The 11,510-nt window shown below is 44.8% G+C and overlaps 1 protein-coding gene across 1 annotated transcript; it reads right to left on the bottom strand.

Moving 5' to 3' along the window:
* Window positions 1–8,439: 8,439 nt before the first annotated feature.
* On the bottom strand, window positions 8,440–10,641 carry LOC119325049. Its single transcript, XM_037598804.1, has 4 exons — window positions 10,432–10,641; window positions 10,251–10,328; window positions 9,437–9,529; window positions 8,440–8,876 (listed from the first exon to the last, which is right to left on the bottom strand). Exons 1-4 carry the CDS (start codon window positions 10,432–10,434, stop codon window positions 8,772–8,774), a joined length of 279 nt encoding a protein of 92 aa, XP_037454701.1. The 5' UTR covers window positions 10,435–10,641; the 3' UTR covers window positions 8,440–8,771.
* Window positions 10,642–11,510: the final 869 nt, after the last annotated feature.

Raw genomic sequence — 11,510 nt, 5'->3', positions numbered from 1 at the left:
GTGGGAAGAAGTGACCGTTTGGGGTACAGGATGGCCGGACGTCCGGAGGCCCAAATAGGTTCGGACGTCCGACAGCCATCGGACGACCGGCCGCTGTGAAAAGTGTGACCCACAACCCAGTGTACAGGATACGGACGTCCGAGCGGGGCCGGACATCCGTAAAAACGCTTCTGTTGTGAAAGTGTCGGACGTCCGGAGGGTTCCGGACATCCGTAGAAATGTTTCTGTTGTGGAAGTGTCGGACGTCCGGAGGGTTCCGGACATCCGTATAAATGCTTCTGTTGTGGAAGTGTCGGACGTCCGGAAGTGTCCGGACGTCCGGGCAATCAGGAAGGACCGGACGTCCATAGAACACCGGACTTCCGAAGGCAAGGTATAGAGATAGTAGCTTTTGAGCAAGTTTTTCACTAGATCCATCGATCCCCTCTTAATAGTGTGGGATCCCTATACTCAAGAACAAACCATAAATGAAACCAACATCTTGTATATCCATTCTTGAGTTATATGCTTTTTGTCCCTAGTCATGATCCATGCACACAGTCTTTGGAACATAATCCTGAGATATACTTGATAAACATGATTAGTCCCGAGCATATGTGTTGTCATCAACATCAAAATATGATTAAGGGCATGATTGCACTTTCAGTTATCAATGACGTCCAATGTCCATGGTCAGGAAACCATAACCATCTATTGATCAACGAGCTAGTCAACTAGAGGCTCACTAGGGACATGTTGTGGTCTATGTATTCACACATGTATTACGGTTTCGAGTTAACACAATTATAGCATGAACAATAGACAATTATCATGAACAAGGAAATATAATAATAACCATTTTATTATTGCCTCTAGGGCATATTTCCAACACATCCATCTTGCACTCCTTGTTCAAATAACAAACAACAATGAAGATTAATCATCCTCGACATGCCAAAGATGAATTGCATCTCATATCAGTGATGTTCTATCCCCCCCTCTCTCACTCACTTACTTGCATGTGCACTTGCACACGCGCACATACACATGAAGAGATGACTTACACACACAAATAGAATATGACTAAATATAAATGGAAAACATAATTTCCTTTTTTCTGATTGAAGATAAACAACTTTATGACAACAACATACATTAATAAGTACTATATAGTGTTGATAAGTAGTCTAATTTGATTCTATGCATGTTAATTAAGCGAGTAACTATTGATATTTTTGTGTGTTCATTTAACCAACTCCATACATCTTCAATGCTATGATTGTAGAAGTTTCTTCTCCTTGCTTTGCTCATTGCGATCAATGATGTTGCTTCTTCTACATGTTTATAGCGCTCTCTCTCTCTCTCTCTCTCTCTCTCTCTCTCTCTCTATATATATATATATATATATATATATATATATATATATATATATACCACGGAGGGGCCTCACTTGATGGTGAAGAAATCTATGTTGGAGATGTTGGACCTCGGACATCGGGGCAGGTCGTTTATATTGATGTATAAATGCATAGCACACCTTTCCCTGTCAGCTTGAATTTTTGAATGAACTGATTGGTGCGTGCCGTTCTACACGGTATCAGAGCCAAGAGGTCTTAAGCTTAAGACTCGGCTAGCGTAATTAAATTGTAGCTCACTTTTGGTCCACGTTTAGGTTCGAGGAAGCCGTACGTGAGGGGGGGTGTTGGCATATAAATGCACACCTTTCCCCATCAGCTTGAGATTCTTGGTGAACCGGCTAGTGCATGCAGTTCTACAATTTAATTCTAGGAAATTCGATACTAGTGGAGGGTGGGTAAATCGCATCCCCAAAACGAAAAGACCGATCGATGGTCTTATGGCAAGTCATGTGGCTTCCTTTGTATTTCCAATATATGTAAATCTGAACTTGTCATATGCGATTGCTGAATGTGATGTTGTTCTGTTGGCATGGTTCCATCGAGTGTGTGATGGGTTCTTGTTCTGTTGTTGGGTGTTGCCTCTTGGCCCGTATTGTCTGCCATGTTGCTATGTATGTGAAAGATGCAATCAAAGTGCTTTCGGCTACAAATGTTTCTGGTTCATCATCATAAGGAGTTGGTAAGCACATAACCGATTTGATTTTCTTTTAGGATACATTTGCTATGACTTGCCAATGTATATGGTATTTCTTGTCAAACAGTTGTCATTCAATAGGATATTGTAAAAAGATATCATCACTTGCCTTGTTGAAGTTCCAACATCAACATGATTATTTACCATTCTTCTTTTTCCTTAGTTGTAAGCATCTTAGCTCTCTGCCAACCAGTCAGTTAAGGCTTAGGGATACCATATTTTAAATCGGAGCATATACTTGTTGTGGAAGTTTTGGATACAAAGTCTTGATAGACAAAGAGAATGTCCATGCCCATGAACGTCAAAGAAGACTTTAACATTAGAAAGATGAAGAAATAACATGACAAACTCTAGTATTAGAATCTTGATGTCGTAACTAATCATGCAAGTTTTTTACCAGAAATACCCTATCACATATCAAAAACAGTCCGTCATAATCAGCCTCGTGTTCTTTGGCCTCCTCGCGGCAGAAAACTCGATATATGAAAGTTTGCTCAAATACAAAGGAACTTAAACTATGCACAACATTCTTAAGGCCACACAAGGCATTGTACAAAGAGAGTATTTTTCATATAGAAAGTTAGCTCCTAGATGACAAGAAAAAAAATTGCTCCGCTTTGTTACTGACCACCAATGAACTTTATTTCTATACCTGCACGTGCGAAAGAAAACAGTCTGCAATGACTACTACTAGTATACAGTAGTACTTACTATACGGTAGCTATCCTTTAGTGCTCGTATGGGCTAGCGGACGAGTGCACAACCCTCTACATGACACATGTGAGCATGAGGCCCATTTATAAGATCTTAAGAACCTAGCATGCACAAGTGTAAGATCTTAAGAACCTAGCATGCATAAGTAGTTGCTCAAAAAAGCATGCACAAGTTTAGTCTCATCCCGCCCATCGACAATGGTTTAGACAAATATATGATGAAGAGTAATGCTACACCTATGTAATCGATCTTACGTGATTAACATAAAGGATTAAGGCCAACTACATTCCTCATTTATATATGATCACAAAAGACAGTACTACAGTCCCCATGAGAACCGGTTTTTTTCCTCTGGCCCTCGTCCCCCACCTCAGCCTCCCCCGCGGCGCCCACAAGGGACTCGTCCCTCGCCTCCACCTCCCTCGCAGGCGGCCACTGTGTTTCGTTTACTGCGACGACAAGGGCAAGTTCGTTGTGAATCCTGAAGATAGTCATTGCGCTGCATTTATCAAAGGCCCCATCGGGGTCGTCTCCGTCAGAGGCTGCCAGGAACAACTTTCTTGTTCAACCAGGTATCCTTGGTGGAGCATCTGAACTTGTGCTCCCACCTTGCCATAGACGATGTCGAACTTATATGCTTTCATATTGATTATTTTACTATCTTCTAGCCATGACGACTATGCCTACTTACAAACTAGTATTCATGCTAATTACAAAGTAGTTACACTGCAATATTGTTTATACTAAACATCATTACTTTTGGTTTATAAATTATTATATTGCAAAATCTAAAATAAACATTATTACTTTTGGTACATAAATTATTATGTTGCAAATCTAAAATATGTTTATAATTTTATCACGCAAATCTTAAATTATATTTGTTGTTGTATTTAATAAAACAAACCACAAATCTTAAATCTAATTTCAAATTATGTTTACATTGACAGATTTCGCTAGATTGGACACCCATTTGAGTATAGGAAAAACATAAAAAAGGCAAATTCATATTCATATGTGTAACACAATGTGTTTACAAATGTATTTTCTTTGTAGTATTTTTAAAGGACTTACACAATGTATGGTCTAACAAATACTTTAAGAGAAATTTGCAAGTATGGTTGTCAAGCTTATAGAAAATTCTAGAGGCTGTAGGGGATGAACAAATGGTTCGTCCTCGAATCCCCATATTTTCTCACCTTCTAGCTGGCACTACTCGGTCATTCGTTTTTCTTGTGCTCATTCAAGTTGTTTTTTTGCTCCGTCCATGATTACATGACAATAATTTTTGTAACATGTGAAATAATTAGAACCTGGTCTAAGTACAAAACAAATTTTTGTACTTGGTTCAATTTATTGCTATATATTTTACGGAATTGTTGCACCATTTAGTTGATATAATTTAGCGCCTTCGAGACACCGCAGACTCCAACCACGCAGCCGCCAAACGCCTACCAAGGGAGCGAGCTCGCCCCAAAACTCACCAAAGGTGGCACCTTCATGAAGGTGACGACGCCACGGGCGTCGCTGCCGCCCAATCCAGAAGGATTTGGGCTTTCGCCTGGTAACGAGTAGGGGAGAAAGGCTAAAGGGGGAGGGGAGTACCATAACGGCGCCTATAGGTAGGGGACGGCGCCCGCGGGCGTCGCCGCCGTCGTGGTTGGCTGAATCGGCCTGGATTTCTCCGGGCACTACACCACCCCCTGCCCCATCTTTGAACCCGGCGTCGGCATCCTGGGACGACCAAAGACTGGATCTGAAAGGGGACCCGAGTGTTGGAGGCGAAGGCGTCCAGCAGCCTCAACCCGCCGCCGCCTTGCCGCCCGCGCGGCCAAGGCAGTCGGCCAGCACCCGCGGCCGCCGTTGGCTGAGGACTGCGTCACGCCACCACCCGAGGCCGCCGCCTCGGCTCGAGGGCCCCCCGTGCACGACGGAGCAGGAAAATCCTCGCTGCCACCTTCCCCGCGGCCGCACGGCGTGTCGGCGACCCCCTCCAATGGCGACGAGGTGGAGGAGAAGGGGAGGGAGGCCGGAGGTGGGCTAGGGTTGGTGCCGCCTGAGTCACCCCTGTGGGAGCGACGCGGGGGCCAAGGGGGAGTCTCCAGTCAACACCCGTCATTCAAATGCATACTAACTGAACTAAGGAACAATGTACAATGGGTAGCTGCACATTACTTTCCTTTTCTTCATATATACTTGAGGTTCATCTTGCATAAAGTAACAAGTATCTATTTATTACTTGGAATTATAATGAACTAACATCAGAAACCTGAAGTTGTGCAACACTGACCATCCTTTTGATATTAATAATAAACGGAACAAATTCTCCATCTTTGCATTGGTAAGGCTAAAACACATATATCAGACACCAAATTACTAGCCCTTGAAATGTGCCAACTAAAATGAAGTACCGGCTTGGATGTCCTCTGCTCAATCATGCAATGTTCAAACTTACAGAATTCGTGAGGATACTGTATATTTGTCAACATTCTCTATGCAATCTAAGTGAAAAATGCAAGCCTAAACCTATGTTGAATATAGATCAGGAACCAAAAGTGGTCGGTCACAAGCGAATATTGGATGAAATAAAAAAAGCAGAGGATGTCATAGATGAGGAAGGCAGAGGTACAAGTGCTCACTTAAGAGGTTCATTGGTGATACAGTGGTCGCAGTGCAGGTCAGCCACCACCGTCGCGCAGCAGAGGAGGTCGCCACAAGATGCACAACTGCGGCGGAGAGGGGGCAGAGGAGGTCGGGGTCGCCACCATCCAGCCCAACCCGCATGAGCGCACCGAGCTAGGGGACGCCATCCAGGAGGTGGAGAGGCGCGGTGAGGGACGCTCTCCGATGGAGAGGAGCCACCGGAGATGCGCCGGTGATGGACGAGATGTTGCAATCGAAACCCTAACCATGGGCTAGGGGTCATGGGCGAGCGCCGGAGACCGGTAGTGGCGAATCCAGCCAGACTGGAGGAGGGAGGGGTTGGAAACTGGGCCGTCGGTGTGTTGTGAGTGGTGAACGTTGCCGGAATCGACATACGTTGGGTCGCACGAGAGAGAAAGAGAGAGAAAGAGAGAGAAAAGAGAGTTAGGTTGCGAGAGGGGTGGATGGGTGGGGGATGCGGAGGATCTGACACGTGTCAGAGCTGCGAGGTGAGAGGAGGGGTGGGGGAGGGCCGATGACGAGCTGTGGGAGGAGGGATGGGAAGAGGCGATGGGTGTCGGCGATAGGGAATCGGAAGGTGTCTGCATGGAGGAGGAAGAGAGGAGGGGACCGAGGAGGAATGTGTTAGGGTTAGCGTTTTATATACGGAGCGATTGGGCGGGCTTTAGACGGGCTTTCAGTGCTGTAGCAGACCGTCCATGACAGTTTCTTATATTGTCACCGCAAATCTGTCATGTATTAACATATTTCTTGTAGTGTTGCCGTAGACGATGTCGAACTTATATGTTTTCATATTGATTATTTTACTACCTTCTAGCCATGCCGACTATGCCTACTTACAAACTAGTATTTATGCTAATTACAAAGTAGTTACACTACAATATTGTTTATACTAAACATTATTACTTTTGGTTTATAAATTATTATGTTGCAAAAAATAAAATAAACATTATTAGTTTTGGTACATAAATTATTATGTTGCAAATCTAAAATATGTTTATAATTTTATCATGCAAATCTTAAATTATATTTGTTGTTGTATTTAATAAAACAAAACAAAAATCTTAAATCTACTTTCAAATTATGTTTACATTGACAGATTTCGCTAGATTGGACACCCATTTGAGTATAGGAAAAACAACAAAAGGCAAATTCACATTCATATGTGTAACACAATGTGTTTGCAAATGTATTTTCTTTGTAGTATTTTTAAAGGACTTACACAATGTATGGTCTAACAAATACTTTAAGAGAAATTTGCAAGTATGGTTGTCAAGCTTATAGAAAATTCTAGAGGCTGCAGGGGATGAACAAATGGTTCGTCCTCGAATCCCCATATTTTCTCACCTTCTAGCTGGCACTACTCGGTCATTCGTTTTTCTTGTGCTCATTCAAGTTGTTTTTTTTGCTCCGTCCCATGATTACATGACAATAATTTTTGTAACATGTGAAATAATTAGAACCTGGTCTAAGTACAAAACATTTTTTTGTACTTGGTTCAATTTATTGCTATATATTTTATGGAATTGTTGCACCATTTAGTTGATATAATTTAGCAAAATAAAACACAACATATGTGTGACCTCTATGTTTGGACCATGCAATGAAACTAAAAAACGGCTTGCCCCATTGTCCGGAAAGAGTAACATCAGCACAGACCAATGATAAGAAGAAATCTGATACACTATCGAAGATTGCATAATCTAGAGGCCAAAGATAATCATGAACCTAGATCGAGCATAAGGGAAGATGAGAGTAACTTCAGCACAGAGGCTTACTTTTGCCTTGTTTGCTGAAGGAATGAGCGGGCAAGCAGGCTGAACTGTTTCATGACTCCTGTATTTTACATCAAAACATACAACAGAAACCTTGCTCTAGAATGGGCATTCAAACCATGGGGCAGCGTTCTTGATACAGGCAATTAACATTTGCAAGCATACGCAGCAACTTAACAATAACACCAACAAGCCAATTTGAATTGGATTGGTAGACTGGTGATGTAAGACATCAAACCATTGTTGTTGTTTGTAAAGAAGATGCTCACATTATTACTCAACAGAAAAGCAACCAACAAACTGACGTTCATCCAATTTATTTTATTTGACCTCAATTCATCCATTTATATGTATATATCCCTCACTCTAGAGGCGGGGCTGATGCAAACAACATAACATCTCTAACTCCAAGTCTCTAACATTGCTACAAGGAGTAAGATGTCATTTTTCCGGAGGCCTACACCCCATATAAACTGTCTACCTGAGACTGTCCCTTAGCCCGTGGGTCCGACACAAGGTTAGAATCCGAGCTCTTCTAGAGTGGTATCTCACTGATGGCTCGCCCTCCCCCCTGGAAGGGGGCCTTCTTTGCCTTCCACCTAAGCTGCGTAGGAAAGGCCCAAAGCCAATCCCAGGGAACAGTAAAGCTTTATTGTCGTGCTACGCCCCATCCCGTCGGCTTAGGGAGAGTGCAATCCATCATGTCATACTCCTCGACAAAACAATATGAATCTTGCAAACATCAGAAAAATAAAATGACACCCTTGTCGCCCGTTTGTCGCATGATTCAGGCAGGGGCATGGGTGGCAATTACCCGTACTACACTGCCTGTTCAAAACAGAACTACCAGGGATATATGACAATTCAGGCAACCAAATCCCAATGGAAACAGAAATATTTGGTCAACCAGATTACATGTCCTGGCTGTAGAAATCCAAAAACTTGCAAACAAACTGCAACCACCAAGGAGGGACACACTAGCTAAATTCGAGATATTCACCATGTCCACCGCCCCAGCAGGCAGAGCAACACAACACACGAAACCTAGAGGAAGAGAAGAGACAGGATGGGGCTTACATGGACCCGACATACTCGAGTATGTCAAGTGATCTTTGACTTGGATCACTTCTTTGTTACCAATGGTGGTAAGAGATTGGACACGCATTTGAGTAATATCACAACACATGCATATGCATAACCTATGCTGAAAGCGGAATATTTTAGCAATCCCTTGCCCAAATATACAAAAAAGGACAGACCCAGTGCATAGAAGCTCCCACACAAGGTGGGGTCTGGGGAGGGATTATAGGAACCTAGTCTTACCCCTGCAAAGTGCAATGCAGAGAGGCTGGTTCGAACCCAGGACCTCTTGGCACAAGTGGGGAGGACTTCACCACTGCGCCAGGCCTGCCCTCTCCTTGCCCAAATATACAATCTTACATTAATTATTTCTCGGTTACGACGCAGTCACAAATACAAATAGTGAGAGTTGTTCACATAAGTCAAATCGGGCGAGCGTTACATGTTCTAATCATCTTTCTTCATTTCTGTGGTAGCACTCTGGGGTTCCACCAGAGGATTTGCACTTGCAACATGAGGATTTGCTACTGGTTTTGATTCACCCGCCACACCCTACAAAGAAAGAGTGCACTGTAAATTTAAAAGCACTTAACAGGCTAAGCTCAAAGGTAACTGCTACTGAAAATCAATAAGCTTAATGGAGTGCTTGGTTAGGCTCAACTCTGGCTTTTGGATTTCGGCTTATAAGCCAGAACAAAGCACCTATTTATGTGCTTCTGGCTTCCACATAATTAGGTTTTCTTTTGGCTTATATAAGCCAAAATCCAAAATCAAAGTTAAGCCTAAACAAGCTAACAGCTGGACCATTTATTCTCCATAGACCGTTGTGAGATTATCATGTAGCTAAGGGAAGCAAAGGATGGGTGCAGTTTAGCTGCTACAGTATCTGTCAGACTTTTGGTACGATGCTGAGTGAAACAAATGTATTTGGCTGTACTTTTTTTTTTGAATTTTCAAGGGGGGAGTTTCCCCACCTGAATCTTTCATATATCATGTACAGCAAGGATAAACTAGGAAAGAATGCATAATCTGGACGACCAAACGGTAAGCAGGAATCTATATTTTACACAAGCATAAGGGCAGAAAGGAGTAACATCAGCAGTGAGGCTTACTTCAGTCTTGTTTGCTGCAGGCTTGAACGGGCAGGCAGCTGGGACTCTCTCGGGCCTCCTGTATTCCCATCCAAGCATGCGATAAACCTTGCTCTGCGATGCGCATTCAGACCATGGGTCAGTGTTCATAAAACAGGGAGCACACAGTTGTAAGCATACTCACTTAAGAGTAACAGAAACACATATACTTTTCTTCAGACGATCTCAACATGAGAACGGATTCCACTATCATCAAGAGCAACAGCAACATGCCAATTTTTTCAGGCAATAATACATCGTCAAACAATCATCCTTGGATGTAAAGGCGCACATCACTTGGCAGAGGAACAATCAAAACATGAGTAGAAATCAAACTGATGCATCTAGAGCGACGCAGACACTATTTGATCCTCACAACCCTCGAGTCCTCGACGAACACTAGGCATCTCACAATCTCAGCAATTTGATGAACCCTGCCACCGTTTGCAAGCGCGATAATCCTCATGGCCACTTTGCTTTTTGAAACAGCGTCCCATTTAATTTGAGTTTATTCATGTGATAGCTTTGGTGCTGCTAGCTATGTTAGTTAGACGCATGATAAAATTCATTCATCTCACAACCAACAGAGCTAGGTAGCATCACCAACGAAATCTCGCAACCGGTGGCCAATTCAGGACGGCCCGACTGACCACCTACGCGCGCTGCTGCTGCTGGCACCACGAATCCGAGAACCGAGGAGAAACCAGATGAATCGACGGCACCAGATTCGACACCGGCACCAACCGGCGCAGGCAGGCAGGCGGAGCGAGGAAGGGGAGGGGGGCGGAGGGCTTACGAGGAGGAGGTCGAAGAGGTAGGGGAGCGCGTTGACGAAGGGGATGAGGAAGAGCGGGATCAGGCACGCCACGCACACCTGGCATCAGCAGCAGATGAGATCAAATCAGTCAGTCAGATCGGAGCGGAACCGGCGCCGGAGGATTCGCGCGCGGATCGGCGGCCGCCGCGGCGGGACTCACCATGGCGGGGGATCGGGGCGGGAGGGAGGGAGGGCGGAGGAAGCAGTGAGTCGTCTGGATTTTGACCGGATCGGGTCGGCTCCGTTGGTCTGAGGAGGAAGAAGACGGAGAAGGTGGGTGGGGTGTTGGGGGAGGAGTCAGCGGCGCGTGCGCGTCGGCTTTGTTCGTTCGTTCGCCGCCGCTCGGGGGCCCGCGGCCCAGGAAGTGTTGTTCGTCTTCTGCTGTGAGAAAACGAGCGTGTTCATTATAGCTGGCCAAACGGGCCGTGCTAACTGGGCCGGCCCGGTAGCACGCAGGAACGGCACGGCCCAGGCACGGCACGGCCCGAGCTAAACGGGCTAGGCCCGGCACACGGCACGCCATGGGCCATGCCTGGGCCTGGAGGCTGGGCACGCGGGCCGGCACGGCACGGCCCGCTTAATTTTTTTTTAGAATTTTTTTATATATATGACCTAAATTACAGCCCAATAGGCCTAAAATACAGCCCAACAGGCTAAAAATCAGATGGGACAGCGTGCTAAACGTGCCACGGGCCGGCCCGTTTAATAATCAGGCCGTGCCTGGGCCAGAGAGCCACGCCCGTGGGCCGGCACGGCCCGGCCCGGCTATTAAACGTGCCACGGCGGGCCGTGCCGGGCCAGGCACGATTAGCACGGGCTGGGCCGTGCCGTGCCGGGCCGGCCCGTTTGGCCAGGTCTGGTGTTCATGGTTCATGATACTATTTCACCCAAAACGATTCTCAAATAGTATATGATATACTTCATCCGTTCGGAATTACTTGTCACAGAAATGGATGTATCTAGACGTGTTTTAGTTTCAGATACATCCATTTTTGCGATTCCGAACGGAAGGAGTATATTTCATTGAAATATCACAACTATGAAAATCAAAATAGCTAACCCTTGTTTTAATTCAATCATTTCTTTCATCGTCGAGAATTAGGCAACGCGGTATCCTTCGATTTTAAGCACTGAGCATGTTTAGCCCTTTTATTTTCCCCGCGAAAAGAGTAATGACACATTTCAGAAAAAGAGAGTAACGACACCACGTAATCAGAACCCGGGTAAACAAATCGCACC

The sequence above is a fragment of the Triticum dicoccoides genome, chromosome 6B, assembly GCF_002162155.2.
Source record: "Triticum dicoccoides isolate Atlit2015 ecotype Zavitan chromosome 6B, WEW_v2.0, whole genome shotgun sequence".
NCBI lineage: Eukaryota > Viridiplantae > Streptophyta > Magnoliopsida > Poales > Poaceae > Triticum > Triticum dicoccoides.
The sequence above is the reverse complement of the archived record's forward strand: the minus strand, read 5'-3'. Positions and strand labels throughout refer to the sequence as shown.

What these genes read in the sequence shown, in the direction of transcription:
- LOC119325049 (XM_037598804.1), bottom strand. An exon ending in ACCTCTTCGACCTCCTCCTC is followed by an intron (nt 9,530 to 10,250) that starts GTAAGCCCTCCG and finishes TGCGCATCGCAG; the next exon opens with AGCAAGGTTTATCGCATGCT. An exon ending in CTGCAGCAAACAAGACTGAA is followed by an intron (nt 8,877 to 9,436) that starts GTAAGCCTCACT and finishes CTTTCTTTGTAG; the next exon opens with GGTGTGGCGGGTGAATCAAA.